Source organism: Coloeus monedula (assembly GCF_965178545.1).
Source record: "Coloeus monedula genome assembly, chromosome: 5".
Taxonomy (NCBI): Eukaryota; Metazoa; Chordata; class Aves; order Passeriformes; family Corvidae; genus Coloeus; species Coloeus monedula.
Window position 1 is genome coordinate 68627851 of NC_138785.1, and position 18677 is coordinate 68646527.

Consider the following 18677-nt stretch of genomic DNA (forward strand, 5'->3'; position numbering starts at 1 on the left):
AACATTATGGATGTAAAATACAAAATGAAGGTATGAAAGTATGAAAGTACGCTTCCAGGAAATGCTGGATGTCTTGCTATAAAAGAAATATTTGGAAGATCTGACAAGACATCAATCATGTGAAGATGCCCAGAAAGCACCATGTATTATAGAGGATTAAAACTAATTTAGGACAGCCTTCCAATGCAGTTGGTATGGCATAGTTAGCCTGGAGAGATCAAGTACTTAGGAGTTTCAGGAACTAATAATTGTAAACTTTAATAAACAGGATCTCAGTATTTTAAATTCTTCATTTAGGATATGATTCAGAGCTGTGTAGGAATAACCCAACACAGGCAGTGGACACTGAGGATGTGCCTAAGTGTGTTCTTCCCAGTAGTAAAGCCTTTGCCATAAGAGATGCTCTTCCTCCCTGAGGAAGGAAGGACTTCTCCAGCACCTTTACAGAAGGCTGGGAAAGCTCTTCTCACTGCATTTCTCAGTAGGGGAAAATATCCATGCAGGAAAACACTTTATCATGTGTAAAGTGTAAGACATTCAAATTCAGTGGGATTCGTTGTGTTCCTAAGTTCAAGCAAGTTCTTTAAACTTAGAGTTATTCAGCAGGCACAAAATTATGACAAGCAGAGTCAGTCTATCAGGCAAGACACTTGCTTTGTGTATTTAAGTACATTTTCTGTCATCCTAAATGTACTAAAAATCTTTGCATACTCCAGTAATGACTGCTGAAGTGTGACTAGTTAAGGAAATAATTTGGTGTAAATATTCCCCTATGTAGGTAATATGCTTTTATTACTCTTAACACCAAAATCAGTGTCATACTTGAAGGAATAAATTACGAAACAAGGAGAAGTCTAGAAAGTAACTATTACGGATATGGTAGGGGATTCTCTAGCCACCACTTCATTATGGGGTTTGGTTTTTTTTTTTTGTTACTTTCGGCTGTGCTTTATAAAACATGTTTATAGACTATGTCAGCAATGTTCTTCCTCAGTTGCTGTTGCAAAGACTATTTTCGTAGTTTATCACAAAATGCCAGATTTGCTCAGCATGTAATTTAATCTTATGCTTGGAAGCATCCACATTACTTGGTTATCATGAAATTATTCTTTAATAAAAATGTATGCTTTGTGATCTATATTTTATTAATTTGGTGAGTCAGTTTATCGATTGTTGCAGATGCCATGAATGTATAATTTGTCACAGTTATTGGTTGCCTGTCAGCAGTTCGTAGCGTCACAGTGTTCTTGGCTCTTGGGGCACCTTAGGAAAAAACCTCACTTGATCTGCAAAAGAAAAGCTTTCTCCTGTAAATTATCATCAAGACTTGGGTTGATACCGGGTTTATCACTTCACAGCATGTATTGTCATGTGTTAGCTAAACTCCGTGAATATATTCATAACGTGGCCTGCTCAGGCAAGGGCTTTGAGCAAATACAATTTAGTGATTTTAAATGTTGGGGGTGAGGTCAGAAGGAGCACAGCATCAGAAATGGGAGGCACAGACTTTGTCACTAATTTAGTTCACACTGAACTTAGGAATTATTAGGGTCACTAGACTGGAAAAACAGAAGAAAGTTCTGGGGTATTTTTATCCCCCTCTTCTACAGTAGATAGTTTTCTGCTGTAATATAAAGCAGTGATAAGTTTTGTTGATTGAAAAGTTTATTTTCAAGAATGAGTGTTAATTAACTTGAATTTTGAAAAAAGGCTGTGTATTCTATGTATTTTAGTAAAGCAGGTATTTATACCCACAACTGCTTGGCTTGAATAAGAAACTTTACTTTGGTAAGAATTTCACAGTGGTGATACAGATTTTAGCTTTGCATGCTGGAGTGGAGCTGTGTGGTTGAAACATCTGCTGGTTTCATTTTGTTATTTTTAAAGTCTGGTTCTGCATCCTGGGAGCTTGGTAAAGGCATGCACAGAGCTTGTGTGCCATGTCAAAACCAGTGGCTGAGCTCAGATTTTGGCTGGAGTAGGTATTGTGGTTTATATCCCCTCATCTTTTTGGAATCTCTAAAATATTACTCTCTGGTGCTTCACAGCGATCAGTGATTTAGGCAAGGGCATCCTTCCACACGGAGTAGAACAAGTTCCCTGGGGATTCCCCAAGTTTTTGGTCTCTACAATTAATACGCAATGGGGGGGACTATATAAAAAAATCCGGGAGAAGGCCCTGCCCAAAATAAGAAGGGCAGAGGGAAGTTAAAAAGGGGGAGCGAGAGGGAGGGAGAAGAGAGAAATAAGGAAAAAACGAGAAAGAAAAAGGGTGGGGAAAAGAAGGCGGGGTGGGGAAGGAAAAAATAGAGGAAAAAGGGAGGAAAATAATTAATCGCGGGGGGGCGGGCGAGGAGCGGGCAGAGCCGCGCCGCTCCCCGCCCCCGCCGCTCGTGGCCGCCGCCGCCTAATGAGCTGCGCGATGATTGGCTGGGCGCCGGCGGCGGGCGGTCGCCATTGGCTGCGGCCGCGGCGCTCTCCGCCCCCATTGGTCCGCTCGCCTGCCCCGTATTTTCAGCAGCGGCGGCGGCGGTGGCGGCGGATTCCGGTGTGGAGCCGGCGGCGGGATGCAAGGTGGGCGTGTGGGCGGATGGATGGAGGGCGGGATGGGTGGATGGATGCTCGGTACCCGCGCGGTGCACCCGTCCCTGCGCACCGTCCTGAGGCACAATGGTTGATTTTTCTTTTCTTCTTCTTTTTTTTTTTTTTTTTTTAAATAATTATTTTTGCACCGCACCCCCGGCGGCCGCTGGGCGGGGGCTGCGCCAGCGCAGCGCCGGGGGCAGCGCCGGCCGCATCCTGCCCGCTGCTCGGGGGATGCGGCTCTTTGTGCCGGGGCCAGCGGGAGTTTTCCCGGGCAGCGCCGCCGGGAATGCGAGGGGATGGATCCCGGGTGGGCTGTGTTATTCCCGGCAGCGGGGGTGCCCCGGGACCGCGCAGCCCTGCGGGTGCGGGGTCCCCGGCGCCCGTCCCGGCGCTGCGCTGAACTTGGCGAGCGCCGAATTGGCGCTGCGGGTGTCTCCGGTCGGGAAATCGAGGTTTGCGTGTGCTGAATTGCGGAAAGTAAATGGGAATCGGCTGGGGGATGCTGTCAGATCCCAGCGGAAAACCTGGGATTCTTCCCATAAGTTATTTCTGTGGATTTGCCAAATATTAAATAACTCCCCTTCAGTTAATTGGAAATCGATGTGGTTATGTGCGGTTATCTGAACATACTTTGTTTGGTTTGAGTTTAAAATAACGAATACGAAGTTAAATACTCTCCATTTTTATCTTGCCTTGTAAATCTGTTATATGTTTCAGGGACAAATTTAGCTCTGTTATTTTGCAACATATCTCCCCTCTTTTTCATGAGGTGTTTTACAATCATCTGTATTTATTATATTTTTTCTGTACATTTAACGTCTTATGAAAACTGCGTCCATGTTTCTAACTTATGAGTTTCCTGGTGGTTTTCATGGCAAAAGTTATTTCTGATGGAGATACGTTTTCAGACAGAGAAATCTGCTGGCAGATTTTGCAACTTTTGTCTCTGTGGCATTTTTCTCTGCATAAGGCTGCAGTTAGGACAGGGTTCTGTGCTTTCTGTGCCTTGTGGTAGTTATATGGGAATTTAAGTACACTGTGAGCATCCTGAGCTGGAGATGGTACTGGAAGCTGCAGAATATTTGCATGACCATTTCTGTGACATGTGTGAAAAGTGGAAATTTTGGGTAGAAATAACTGATTATTGCCATTCAGAAATCAGTGCCTGAATGTTTCTTTCAAGTAAAGTTGAGTTTTAAGGGAAACGTTAAATTCACTGAACGTTTAAGGTGCGTTATGTAGAATTTGGGTTAAAATCAGTGGTTCTGTCGGTGAAGTCAGTGTGATTTACACCTGCGTGTGTGATTAACCCCTTGCTGTGCATTGTGGAGGCAGAAGGATGCTTGTGGGGCCAGGTTTGTTGCTAGGCCTAAAACTCAGTTTTTTTGTTGCTAGCCTGAAGCTGTAATAATCAACACAGGCTTTTACATGGGGTGATGGAAGAATTTCAGTGTGGCCCTACCAAGCAGGAGCAGCCCCTGCTCCTTTGGGGTATGGGAAGTGGCCAGAGGAGCTGCACTTCCCCAGGCTCGTGTGTCCTTGCCTCTTGCCTGATCACCCATGGGTGCCCAAGCATCCTGACAGCCAACAGGGACCATGACAGGGGGATCCTCGTTGGGAAAGAGGATGATGAGTAGGACCGGCACCTGTTGCACCACCGGTGATTTGTCATCTCCCAGGGAGAAACCATGCACCTGCAGTTCTGTGATCATCTACCCAAATAGTCTGAAATGAGAGATCCCTAGGGAGATTAACTTGGATTTATCAGTGTGTTATAATGAAGTGATTGTGACTGAGTAGGTGAGGAATTCAGATAGTTATATATAAATAATTTTTATTGTTATGATTAAATAAATGCTATTTATACAAGTGATCTGTACTTTTAAAATGAAGCCAGGTACAGTTCAGTAACTGCTGATTGAAAGTAGAAATACCCACGTGTACATTTTGTGGCACTTTGATTTTGTTACATAATGGCATGCATAATTTTCATACATTACATAAACTTTTTTCCGAGCATCCTGAGAAAACAGACAAAATAAGGTGTATGTCTGTTTGATACCTAGTGGGACTTTTTTAGCTTAAGTAGCAAATTTTGGTTTCTAATAGTGTGTAAACAAACTGCAGCCAGGCTGGCAGGCGTTGCCTGCTTGTGGCGGTAACAGAAATATGAAAGATGACGTGAGCACTGCAGAACTGAATTACCCTCCATGCCTCCTGCTTGTTTTCTCACCCCAGCAGGTGAGGGAGAGCAGATGAAGGCTTTGCTTTCCCTTTGGCACAGTACTGGATTGCTTCTCCAGGTGGAGATCCTGTGACCCCATAGAGCTGGAGAAAACCTTGTTGTTACTTACTCTAAATGTTGCTAAGCGTAGACATAATATCTAAAGGAGATGCATGTTACTAAAAAATATCTTTTCCAATTATAAATAGATAATAAACTCTTAATAAATATTTTTCTGAATAATTGAACATAAAGAAAGTCAGGTTAGAAAAAGTGAAACCCTGTTAGTTGGACTTTTGGGGGTTATATTTTTTCCTAATTATATGAGCTGGATAACAGTTAAACTTCAGTATGCACAAGGAGATTGATGTGGATAAAATGAATTTGCTAAACATAGGTTACTGGAGGTTTGGCATCAGTAATACAGATAAAGCATACATTCATTACAAAACAGTCTCTGAATTTCTTATTTTACCTACCTGTGGGTCTGAAACAATCAAAGTTTTAGCAGGTACTGTCTGGTTGTTTTGTAGCTGGTTTTTGTTTGCTTTTTTTCCTCTTGATCTTGTTGGATGGAGAGAGAACATCTCCTTAGTGAAATGTGAGGGATTACTGAGTCTTCATGGTGGTAGTTTCTGTCTGATAGTGATGTGACTTATGGTAGCACTTTTCCCTGATAGCAGCAATGTTTATTTCAAAAGTATAATTTTCATATTTAAACACATGCAGTGCTAGATTGGAAAAACTTTTAATGACAATTGCATGGCATGTTTGTTTTTAAATGGTTATGTTGAATGATGGCAGAAAAATTAATTTGTAGTTTTTAAAGATCTGTGATTTTTATATCTGTTATTTAACAGAGCTGTAATGTTATCACTGAGCGCTGCCAGTTGGGTATAAAGTGCAATGTGTAACATTTCCTGGTAGTAGAGTTGCTCTAAGTGGAGAAATAATTTAAGCGGTACAAGGATTTTTATAGCTCTCTTGTCACAATTAACTGTTTTGATGAAATGTGAATTTACACAACATCTGCCTTTCGGGACTGACGTTCCCATTGGAGCCCGCTCGCTTCCCAAACCAGCAGCGTCCTGTCTGGAGCCTTGTGGCAGGGCAGGATGGGCTGGAGACTGCCTGGTGGACAGGAGAGTGTGGCAGTGTAGAGATTCACTTGGTGTATCTCGTTGGGAAACTGTCAGGAAATGCTGCTGGTGGCTGTGAGTGTGAAACCTTTCGGTTTCACTTTCGCAGGGCGCCTTGCTTTGGCACAGTGAGGTCCCTGACCTGCAGCTGGCTCGTCCCATTCTCGCTCCTGCAGTCCCTGCTCATCCCCCTAATTCCTGTGCCTGTGTGTAGGCAAAAGACATGGTGTGTGTGGCCCATCAGGGGGTGGGGTTTGGGGTCTGGCACACAGTATTATAATTATGGAGGGAACAGCACTCTATTTCCTGAAACTGCAGGTGAGGACTTGGAGTGAGATGGGGGGATCCAGCTGGACCTTGCAGCATCAAAGCAATGGGTTCTCTTTGAGACCCTTCTGGTCTACATCCTTGTTGTGGTCACCCTCTTACCAGAGGACTTCAGGCTGAGGGGAAGAGCTGGCATTTTATGTGGTTACTCCTATCAAATTTGTCTTTTCAAAGGCCAGTGTGTCTTTTACTGTTTTATTTTCCTGCACCATGTGGTGGAGGGTGCCTCTCGCCGCTCCTGACTAAACTCAGAGATGGTCATTAATGTCCAACTAAATGCTAAAATGTTTGTGTGCATCCCAGGAAAGGCAAGTTCACAGGAGGGTAAAGTAGCCTGAGAGACACTGGTGCTCCTCCTCAGTAAGGGCTGGCTTTGGAGATCAGAAGGTGCTTTTGGAAAGATGCAGTTTCCCATCATGGGCCAACTTGGGGCACAGTGAAAAATGGGCGTAATGATGAGAGACTGTGGAAAAATGTTAGAAATAGTTCTGTACCACTTCTCCCACTTTTCAAACATGGCCTATCTTGACTGGTAAACGTTCCAGACCGGTGCTGTCCCTCAGAAAAGAAACTGTGCAAGTGTAAGGTTTTGGCCTGGCACGGCGGGATGGGCAATATTCAGTACACAGAAATGGTTCTGAAACGTTGACACCAAGTGCTGTTGGCACAACATCCTGCAAATTTTGAGGCACAATATTAAGAAACGAGTACTCAAACTAGAGGTTGTTCAACTTGGAAAGTCTGGCATGTCGTTCTCTTGGGCTGTGTAAGCGATCTCAGTGCTCGTTGCTATTTTTGCTGTCATTCAGGGCAAAATAATTGAGGTTGCTCATCAAGCAAGCTGTGGTGTTGTGAAGACAGCAGCAGACTGTGCCGTGTGCTACCTTTACATCCACATTTTAGAAGATGAAGTAAAAATAGTACCAAGTGTCATATCATGGTGAAACCGTCCAGCAAAATCTCCTGGTTCTTGTACAGATATTTAGTCCAGCCTTCTGCTGCTGCTACCTGAGGCTTTGCTTCTAATTGATCTCTTATTCAATAATTGCAAATTATTACAATTGCTCAGTCAGAGTGAAAAATTATGTGTAACAGGTTGCTGTTATAGTGGAGATCAATCATGTTACCTTAGAGCTAGTTTAATGTGGTGAAGAAAAGAGCCCAGACTAGTTAATTGTCTCTTCTTTGGGTTATCCCTCTATAAAATGAGGATAATCGTCATTATAAAAGGTGCTTTAGTACTCACTAAATATTTCTGAAGCACTTAGGAATCGTAGTTAAAAAAATAATTACCTAGTAAATTGTCTACTTAATAAAATATAAAAATAAAAGATGTAGAATATATTAGGCTTCATAATCATTTAAATAGATGCATGTAGTTTATTTACCTTCTCGGTGAGAACTAACAACCATTGAAAGCAAATAGGTCTTTAGGAAAACTGTATTGGCAAAATGAGGTTATTTAAATTAAGATTTCCAGTTCACTAGCTTACACTAGCTTATCACATTTATGATTAAGGCTCTGATTTAAATCATACTTTGTACTGTTAGTGTTCAAAATTTATCATCAACATTGAAGCTGTGAACACAAAAGACGTTCTTGGCAAGACTTGTGGAATGCAATGTCAGTATATTTCTCTGGAATACTAAAAATTTAGAAAACAAAACCTTTCTCATGACTCTTAGAACTTTTGATGTGTGTGTGGGGGAAATCCTTGACAAGATAAGCTGCAAATGGTAGTATTTTAGTCAACAGACTAATGGGTGGCTGTTCCAGTGGCCTGAAGGGGGCCAAGGGCAGAGTAGAGGTACTGCTGACACATGGCTCTGTGGTCATTGGTGTTTTTAGAAGGGAAGGAATATTTGTAAAGATTTTATTGAATAAATAGCATCAATCTCTTCATCAAATATAAAAGGACTGGTAATGTTTGCTGTTGTTTTTGTTGATTAGGAGAAATACCAAGAAAAATTGTTCTGCATTAGCAGCAGAAATACTGCGGAGTGGAAAGGACTTCCTAGAGCTTTTTATTCATTTATTGTTCTGCTGAGCAATTAGAGAAACAAAATCTCTTTACACCATTTTTACACTTGACAGATTGGCATTTGTTTTTCTCTGTTTAAAAAACCCCCAACAAGCTAAGATTTTCTTCAGTAAGGAAGGAAGTTTAGACCAAAGTTTCCAGAATTTGTAACTCTTATTCTTGTGTTACCACAGCTGGGAATACGAAGGGGAAGGTGTGGGCTTCATGTGAAAGTTGTGGGGAGCCTTGTAAGCTGTGCAAGGCTGTAAATCCTCAAAACCACCTCTGCCTCTCAGCAGTTTTCCATGGATCCTGGTGCAGCCAGGGTGCAGTGTGGTCCCAGGGGTGGGGGAGCCATAGGTGGTGCTCAAGTGGGTGCATTGAGAACATGGTGCACTTACCTCTCTTGCTTGATCTCTTTCAGATGATCAAAGACAATGGACTGCTCACTCTTTTCACAGGACGCATATATACTCAAGGTTTTTCCAGAATTAAATGCCTGTGAAATCAGGAGCAGAAGAATGGCTCTGGGCATGGACTTACTAGCCCTTCACTTGCCTTTAGGAAGTGTTGTAAACAGGGATCTGGTTTGCATTCGTTAAGAAGTGGCAATTTCAGCTTTAAATAATGATGCTTTAAATTGTGATTTGCATTTGTATCTTTTAAGGAGTAAATACCAGATTGCATACGTAGTTTTGTACCTTCCTTTTTTCATTCTTCCTCAGAATATCTTGGAATAGAATAACCTCTAAGTTGTTACTGTGGCTTACTGGCACCACATTTTGAAACCTGAGTTCAATAATCATATTTCCTATCCTCTCAAAAAAAAAAAAAAAAAAAAGAGAGAGAAGAAAAAGAAGGAAAGAAAGAAAGAAATCCATTATTTGCTGAATTGTTCAAAATGTTGTTTGGATCATTTTGTGTGTACCCAATTCAGTGACCAGAATGTCAATGGAAGCTTTGTTTAAATCTTTTTCTTTATTTTTTTTCCTTCCAATCCCACCCACACATACACCTGTTCATCTAAGTCTTTTGGGCCAGATATCAGTTATTTGGTTGGGCTTTATGGCTTTTTTTTTTCTCCCTCCTGCTTCATTCAGTTAACTGCTTGTTGTCAGTTCTGGCACATCCCCTTGTTTTCTGTGTGCTGCCCATGGAAAAAAGGCTTGTTTCCAAAGGCAAAGAGGTAATCTGGCTCAGAGTTAGATTAACTGTTGCAGTAGCTCATGATAAACATCTGTTGCAATACTCCCAGATGAGAACATTGCTTTCAAAACTGTTTACTGCACATTTTGAACCGTTCACTTTACTTGTGGTTTTATTTTTTTCCCCCTCCAATTACTAAATTCTTTTGAAAGGACATAAATCCATAGAGTCCATCTTGGAGACTGTGTTTATTTTGTGATACAGGCAAGGAAATGTGGTTACTGAGTTACTGTTCATGTGGTGGAGCCCCTGAATATTTCTGACTGGAGCACAGAAGCGTGTGCATTCCTTAATAAAATCCAACTGTGGAGCAGGCCCCTGGGAGTGCTGCTGTGTGTCCGTGCTCTGCCTGTGGTGGATGTTTTCCTCCTGCTCTGAATTTGGCAAGATAAGACTGGCGGGAAGTGGAGTTTAGCTTGGATCTGAAACCAAGGGTGGGTGTGTGGTTGGAAGGGTTTGGCCAACTGGGCTTGGGACTTTGCCATTGAGGAAACATTCTGCTATTTGTTTGGAATAATTTTTAAATTTTGTTTGTTTGTCTTATACATTTTTTAAAAAAGTATTTTAATTCTAGATTAAATGGATCACATAATGACAGTTTCTCCTGCAGTTGGCTTTTGAAGTTAGGTCTGCCAGCAGCCATTTACTGCTGTAGCTGAGGATCAGCAAGCAAACAAAGCAAGCTTTGGTAGGTTTTCCCAAAACATCAACAACCTTCTTCCCCACCCCACCCAAACCACAAAACCAAACCATTCTTGGTGTCTCTGGGAAAATAACATTGGAAAACAGTATGGAATACCTCAAATGGTGAGTGTTTTCCAAAAAATCGTTTTTCTTTCTTATGTTAATAAGTACGATGCTCTTAATGTAATAGTGTTCCAAGTGTTTTCACCCATAATTTCTCAGAAGTTGAAAAGTGTTTCGTGCTGAATTTCATATCTAAATGTTTCCTATCAAAATTAAAGAAATCAGCTGGGTAGTTTGCATATGTGTTGATGTTCACCAGAAGTAACTCTTTTTGCATAGCAGTCTAACAAACATAAAGAAAGGGGATTTCCAAATACCAAAGCTACTTGTAGTAAAATACAAGAGTCTATAACTTTATTTCTTACTGATTTTCTTAGGTCTGGCAGAACCCATGTTGTTTTAGCAATAAATCTGTAAGAACAGCTGTTCTGATTCAGAACAAGCACTTATAATTCAATATCCTGTCTCTGGTGGTGATCAGCAGGTATCTAGGGAAGTATACAAGCACAGTGATAAAGTGATGGAATCTAAGGTGAGATTTCTTAGTTTACCAGTTTTATGGTGGTATCAGGATTTTCAGAATCTGCTTCCTAATCATAATGTTGAAACGACAGGTATGAGACACTTAACAGCCTCGGCTTTCTCTTAAAGACTGGCAGTGATAGGACGATAAAAAAAGGAAAAAACCCTGAGAAATAATGGATGGTATGTAAAAGAAAGAGAAATAATGGGACAGGCTGGGAAAAAGGAAAAAAAGGAGCCATAATTACTGTGTAAAGAAATGGCAGAAGAAGGTTGGCTTGTTACCCAGGAGATGATACCCTTCTGCACTGCAGCTCACTGAGACCTTGGCCTGGCAGGTTGAGCCATCACCTGCATCACATCACTGGGACACAGGGGAGAGAAAGGCAAAACCAGGATATGGAGAAGTCATTGGCCTGAGCCAGTTTCGAGGCAAGAAAGATGGTAGAGGGCAGACAAATTAAGTGTGGGAGAAGAAACACATGGGAAAGGGGAGCATGAGTGATGGGAGTGTCCAAGAAACCTGCAGAAACTGAATTATTGTCTGTCTGTAAATATCTGTCCATTCAAATTGATGAATAAGAAATGTCTGTGTAGAAAATTTGTTTTGCAGGTTTGTACTGACACCCTTGGAGCACTGCTGTATTTTTCCCAGGCTTCAAGATACCCAGGTTTTATTTTTAGTGCTGCCCTGGGTTCTGTTTTGTGGTGAACCTGTTCCAGCTTGCTGCAGTCATTACTACTAAGACCATCTAAATAGCAACTCGAAAAAACTATTAAAGCAATGTAAATCGTAATAAATTATTTTGGCTTTGTGTGGATTAAAAGGTACACTTAGGATGGACTTGGTTTTGGATCAGGTTTTTTAATGCTCTAGAGCAAAAGCGTGACAAGCCTTACATCACTGGTGTGCAGAGGTGATGGTGCTGTACTTTAAATAACAGACACGAGGGCGTTGTGACTGGGATATTGTCACTGTAGCACTCGCTTAAAAGTCGATTTTTAGGGACGCTTTTGCAAAGGTGTATGGAAAACTGCTATTGACTATCTAAAGCGAATTCAAGAATAATATCCAGGAGGTGTTGCAGTAGATGAGGAGGTGTTAAAGTGAACTGCTCACCAAAATAAGTCATACTGCAAGCTAGGCTCAAACCTTGCAAATCCAGGGTTTATTGTGTGTATAAGAATGAAGCGGAGAAGATGCATTTGAGTACAAAAGGGCAAAACTGATCTTGAATTTAAACACAATTTACATAATCCTGCAAGCAAGAAGAGGGGTTGGTACAACCAGAATAAGTGGCTGCTTTGTGGTACCTTACAGAAAGGACAGCTTCATCTGTGGATAAAGACCAGGCAAAGGAGATTTATCAGCTCATAGACAAGGTGGGTACAAGATAAAAAACCCCATACTCATCTTTAGTAAGTTGATATTTTCATATATATGTATGTAAATAAACATAAATTAATAATACTGGTTGTATTGTGTGTATATGATATTAGAACAAAGTTTCCCATAATTAAAGACAAACAGTGCAGAAGCAGCTTCACCAGTATGGGAATGGGAGGGACTAAGACACCATGCATTTCAGGATTCAGCCTCATTTACCTTTTTAAGAGGATTGTCGGAAATTGATCTTTTCTCAGTTCCCCAGAAAGCTTTTCCCAGGCTGGCATTCTCAAATCCAAGGAGCCTGGAGTCTGGGGCTGGTTTTCTCCAATATGTGCTGTGGAAGATGCTTTGATTTACACCCTGTTACTGTGGCAGCCGTGGACAGGAGGACTACAGGAGTGAATTGTGCTTTCTCTTTTTGCCAGAGAATTTTACCTTTTCCACTGATTATCCATGCTTCTGAAGAACCTGAGTCTTCATATGCCTCCTATTAGCAAATAATTTTAAATGCAGCTTCCACAGTTACTACTCTCAGTAGGAAAATAGGAGCTCTAACAAGGCGTATATAAAATAAAACTTTCCAAAATCTAATAATCTGGGTTATGCTTCTTGCTTTTACTATGCAGCTTTTTATTAAAAGGTTTGTAAAGGTAACATGTCAACACTAACTATTCTCTCACATCGCAGAAATATTTCTTTTGTGTTTTAGGTGCTCTGTAACCACCTTAGAATAAACAAACATTCTCCAGCATCAGCCTGGATGCATTTTTACAGCACACTCAGGACTTTTTTATGGATGGTTTTGTATTTTCACTTCTGTTACATATCTCCATGTTTGCCTACCAAATCCTTTCTAAGCACCCCAGTGATTTCATTGGCATGCACAAATGGATGTCTCTGTTATATATTGAACATAAAAGAAAATTTACTCTTGAATTTCAAACTTCACTTAAAAGTATTTGGTTTTCCTATATACTTACAGATTGTCTTGACTTTCAAAAGGAGATTCCTCAGAATCAAGGAGGAATCCGATGGCGCATCTGCACATCAGTTTACAGTAACATTTTTACACTCAGATTTTATTTAGCTTGTATAATTTTGTTGTGCAAACAGAAGTAGCCCTACAATTCTGTTTCACAAATACTTATGCTGAGCTGTTAATAGTTCTGTTAGTATTGTTAAAGTATTAACAGAAGAATATTAATAATTGCTCTGCTGTAATTGTATTGAGGCTAAAAAGCATTCTCATAGAATATTAATGAGAGCCTTTTTCGAGGTATGAATTATTGTTCTTAGGACAGAAAATTAAAAAAATAAAAGTACCATCCTGGAGGAACATAATAATAAAAATCAATAAGGCTTCACTTTAGTCTTGAACTCCCTTGCTCCTCCTGTCCTGACCCCATTTGTGCTTCCTGTAGGTATCCCCGGGCTCTGCTCCGCACCATATGTGCTCCGGTACCTCGGCACCACAGGGGGCTGGGAGACTTTTAACAATGAATTTTCTTTTTTTCTGTTTGTCTCAGCCTTAAATTACTTTAACCTTATTTAGTCTTAAAAACTGTGACTATGGAGCTAATACTTTATGCAGCATTGAGAGGAACTGGAAGTGCTTTTCATTGCTATGCAAAATGCAGCTGGGGAATGGTGCAGAATTAACGACAGGGAGTTGTGCTCTTGAGAATGTGAGCAGTAGTTTATTTTCATTTCTGTCATTAAATATCTTATTGCCATCTACTTGTTTTTTCTTTCCTCTTCCCTGCAGTGCAAAATAAAAAAAAAAAAAGGTGATTACTAGAAGGTAGGAATTGTACAAATGCTAGAAAGTACCTTAAATCAGTAACCTTCAGTTGACCTCCGGCACTGCTGGTGTGAACCCTGATATTTTTTTCAGAGCTAAGCTAGTACCTCTGCCATCCTTCTCCTTTCATCAAATCTTACTCAATTTTATACCAACTTGCTGATTTGTAAGCAAAATCCAAATATAGGAATAATTAAGAGAATGATCTCTTGTGAATCTGAAGAGAGTGCATCAGGGCATAATAAAGCACAAGTGCTTCCTGGGACTTGCTTGACCATTAAAAATTCACAGTTTATGTTGCGTAATAGAATTTTCTGACTGTTTTTGGTAGCAGTTATTTCTAAATAGGCAAATGAGCTGCCATTGCAACACTTGGCTTTTTCCAGACCCATTGATCTGATTAAAAAAGACGGTGCAAACTTGAGTTTGTTATTTGTTTTCTGAGATTTCAAAGGGGGTTCAATTTATATTCTAAAGCATGTAATTTCTTTTTTCAGTCATGTACCAGCTCCTTGTCATCCTTCATTCTCCCTTGTCTGACATCAGTTTCTCTCTTGTCCATTTAAAACTGAAACTTGAAAAACTGCAGTTTTATACTTTATATTATTCTTCTACCCCGGAGCTGTTTTTAGTGTCTTTATTGCAAGTAGACAGATGGTGATATTTGGTTTCCTGTCAGTTTTAATGAATATAGATAGGAGTGATAAGAACATTTGCTTCGTTTAGCAAACTTCCTTTTCTGGCTTTTAATTAATGAAGTGCTCACTGGTGTGCCGCTGCTTTTGTATGTGCTACAGTAAAATCTTATACGACTCAACTCGTAGTGTCGGATAATGAAAAAAGAGGATGAAAATAACTTTTTCTCTCAAGATCCTTTAAAGTTTACTTACACAGACTGGGAATGCTGCAGACATCAGACATGGAACTGCTCGTACGAGCTGCCGTAGCAGCATCCTTTGTTGTTGCATATTTTGGTAATATTTTGTTTTTCTACCAAGAACCCAAAGGAAGTGGTTTGTGTTTGGTGTTCGCTTAACCTTGGGTGAGGTTCAGCTCAGCTTTGGAGCAATTTGCTTCTCATGCAACTTCTTAGGTAGAATAAGGTCCACACCAGAAATTCGGTAAAATGGAAAAGAAATCCCTTGGCTTTTCAACCTTTTTTCCCCTGCAAATTGTCCTGCCTTGGAGAGAACCAAAACATTAATCTTAACATTGATTTCCCCCCCCCCCCCTCAGATAATTTGATTTCTGTGTTAGATTAGCACAGGCATTATTTTAGATTCTTGTAAACTATTTTAGAGTCCATTAACTTTAAGATCTTTCTCCAGTGTTTTAACACTAAGGAGTTTTCCTTTCTCTTTGTGTATATTGGGGTTTTAATACTGAGGCAGGGTCAGTGCTTGTGGGCAAAGTTGTTTAAATAATTTCTGCTTTTGCCATATCAGTTTGAGTTCTTTAATGGTAAAAGTAACTATGTCTGTGTGTGTAAAATATTGCAGTGGGTAAAATCTGAATACTGGCTGTGGATTTAAAATTTCTGCTTTAGCTTTGTAGCTCTAATAGTTAAGATCTCACTAGATGGAGAGGAATTGAGTGAAGGACCAGAAGGTGATCTTTTTGAACATTATTTTCTGAAGCATCTGACTATTGCTGATTCTGAAGAAGCTGATTTTAAATCTCTTGTAGTGTAGTGGTTTGTCATGCTAAACCATGACATGTAGCTTAATACTCCTGTTTCCTGAGTTAAAAAATGGTTTTCTACTAGATTTTGTACTTTCTTCAGGACTTTTGTTTTGCTGTAGCCTTATAAGGGTAGGATTTGGTTCCCTGGTGGCAAATCTGTTTGGGAAAAAAAAGTTGGTTTATTTTAGTAAAGCTGTTTTAAAATACTCCAAGAAGCCTGGCAGGAGGCAGAAATAGTTGTTATATTATTTCTTAGGTCTTTCTGAAAACGTCACAAAGTGCAAACCCTGTTCCTATGGAAAACTCTTCTCCTGGTGAAAGATACCTCAAATTTCAATGAGTTTAAAACAAACAAATTGCTTTCTCTGATGCATTTGGTTGGTGAAGGCAAATAATCAGGTGCATGTATTACGTTTATTGCAGGGATGGTATTACCTCTGCAAACAAACAGTGGCTGGGGTTTTGAATCCGTCCTTCCTTCCCAAAGGTCACAAGTAAGAAAACAAACCCATGAAAGGACGTCTCAAGAGCAGTTCATGTTTAAATAAATACTGACTTTCTGTGCTTGCATTTACTCTTGGTGGGTTTGCTGTTCTCATGGCTGTGTTGGTTTGTGCAAGGGTGATGAGGAAGGATGTGTGAGCCATTTTAGAGGGAAACACGGATCTCTGTGGGCAGCTGCAGCATGGTGCCTTCTGCTTCAGTACCTGGAGAACAGCTCACATTCTGTGGGAGCAAACCCAGGCATGTTCATGTACTCTGTTTTTATCATGATGGTCCTTTCTTCTGAACCAGAAATCAACCTTGTTCCAGACAGCAGTGCACAGTAGCAGGGTCAGTTTTGATCTATTTTCCTTGCAGAAGTCAGTGTAAACAAAAAATGCATGGTGGTGCCTCATAACGTATAGGCAAGAACATTTTAACATTGTTAGTTGCAATATTAAGATTGTGCTTTCATATCTTTCTGGTTCCTTGTCATCCTTCAGAAAACAGAACCGCGTGTCTTCTCTTTTACAATAAAAGAATGCTTTCTGATGCCTCTAAGCTGGTGTTCCTTGCTGTATTTGACATAGGTATTTGTGAACTTTATATGAAATCCACGCTTGAACTAATGTGAAAAATAAACACATTTAATTCAGACTGAATAAAACCTTCTCCCTCTGGAAAGAGACCATAATCTGTATTTGTGGGGTTTATTTTTCTTTAGCATTTGCTTCTTATTCTCTGAATAATTGTAGTTGCATGTTCTTCTTTTCAATATTTGCCAAAATCTCCAGCAGTTCTTATTCTTTCATATCTCGTTCAGTCATGAGCCAGAAGGAAAGAAAGTCATCTGGAAAAGAAAACCCACAGGGCTTCATTCCCTTCCCACGCCCCATCATTTTCTCTCCACATATTTGAAGATGTGAAGCAATTTAGATCAGCGTTCTCCATCGTTCCTTTTTCCTAACCCGATTCCTCTTCTTACAGAGAGAAACAAAAGGAAGATACAGAAGAGAAGTTGAAGAAGAAAGGAAAGAAAGAGGAGAAAATAGTGGAGAAAATCAGAACAGAGTTGGCTTTTCTAAAAGGAGTTGTCCAGGAAGCAAAATGAGCAGCTTCCCTACTCTTTTTTTTTTCTGTTTTTAGCCCATCCCAGATACTGCAATTCTGAGATAAGTGGGTCAGGCAAAAGGGCATAATTAATAGTGATTTCACGGTTGCTGTGGGTATGGGAGAGCATAGTGGGAAGAATAGATTCAAGGAAGTGTTGGCAGGCTCTCAATGGAAAGCTCCCAGCTGCACCCCAGGTTGCCATGCCTATCTTCTGCCATAAGATTCTGAGCTGTGCCAGCCAGGTGGGAGCTGGATCAGAGTGGGAATAGAGCAGATGGATGCTCTACTGGATGCTCTAGTGGATGAAGTGCAGCACATCTTAAGTACACTGAATTTAGTATGGGACAGGATCTGTTTGTGAGAGCAGCTGGGAAAAGGATGGATCAACCCTTTGAAAAGCATTGTGGGGAAACAAAGAGCTAAATACCCTGACCAGGGGCTATAACGGGGTATAATTTTTTTTTTGTCAGATAGTCTGAGTTTTACTACTAGGAGCAATTCCTCTGGCCCACATGCAACTCCAGTTTCTCTTACCCTGCAGGGCTTTGTTTCCTCTGGTTGGTGATGATGTAGCATCAGCGAGGCTTGCATGGGATGTCATGCCCGTGGTCCAAGGAGAGCAATCTGTGCATTTCTGCTGAGAGATTAACTTGATTTTAACATCTGGCGATAAGGAGAGAGCTACATGCAGCAAGTTACAGTTTGAAGATGCCGCTGCAGAGAAACTTCTTCAAACAGATGTAGTGCCATTGCTGTCACAGAAGATGGAGGGACTTGCATTGTTCAAATCCAATTTCTGCAAACTTTAATTTTATTTGCTTTTCTTTTCCTGATGGAGCTGGGTTACTATGAAATAGCCATGCTGTGTCCTGGTCAGGGAATGGTGCCGTATTTTTGGATGCTCCTAAAGCCCTGATGGGTCTTTCTGAGTTCTGGTGCCCCGTCTGCTATTGAGCAGGTGGAGCCTCTTGGATTACTATTCCTAAATCTCTGTGCTTGGATTACACATGCCCAACATCACCTGCTTGTGTTGTCACCGGGGCCTGCAAGAAAAGCTTTTCTCTTGTTGAAGAGAAATGCCTGAACAGGAGCTTTTTACATTCCTATGGCACATTCAACTTGGTCAATTTGGAAATTAATGTGGTGGGAGCAGCATGTCCTGGTTGCTATAAAGATTCACTTCATTCAGCTGGGACCTTTCAGGGCCAGCTCTTTGGAGACCACTGACCTGCAACCCTTGCTGGAGATGGGTTGGTTGTGAGGTTGGACATTGTGCTTGCAAAAGAAAGGCAATGTATGGGATGGGCGCTCCCTGATGCAGAGTGGGAGTGCAACACCTTGGGAAGACGAATGTATTTTTTTGCCTCCAGAAAAACAGTAAATTCATGCTTTTAGATCTGTAAAAGTGCATGTGGGTATCAGCATATTGCAGAAT

General features: G+C 40.8%; 1 protein-coding gene across 4 annotated transcripts in view; it reads left to right on the plus strand.

Annotated features, from left to right (window-relative positions):
- Positions 1 to 18677, plus strand: part of CTBP1 (C-terminal binding protein 1) — a 236430-nt gene that overhangs the window by 83899 nt on the left and 133854 nt on the right. The window contains exon 1 of one of the 4 annotated variants that reach the window (XM_082282089.1): positions 2560 to 2574. The exons of the other annotated variants lie outside the window; for them this stretch is intronic. Coding sequence (XP_082138215.1) covers positions 2568 to 2574 — 7 coding nt within the window. The 5' untranslated portion in view covers positions 2560 to 2567. Of the gene's footprint in view, positions 1 to 2559; positions 2575 to 18677 lie in introns of those variants that run through there. 4 annotated transcript variants of the gene reach the window in all.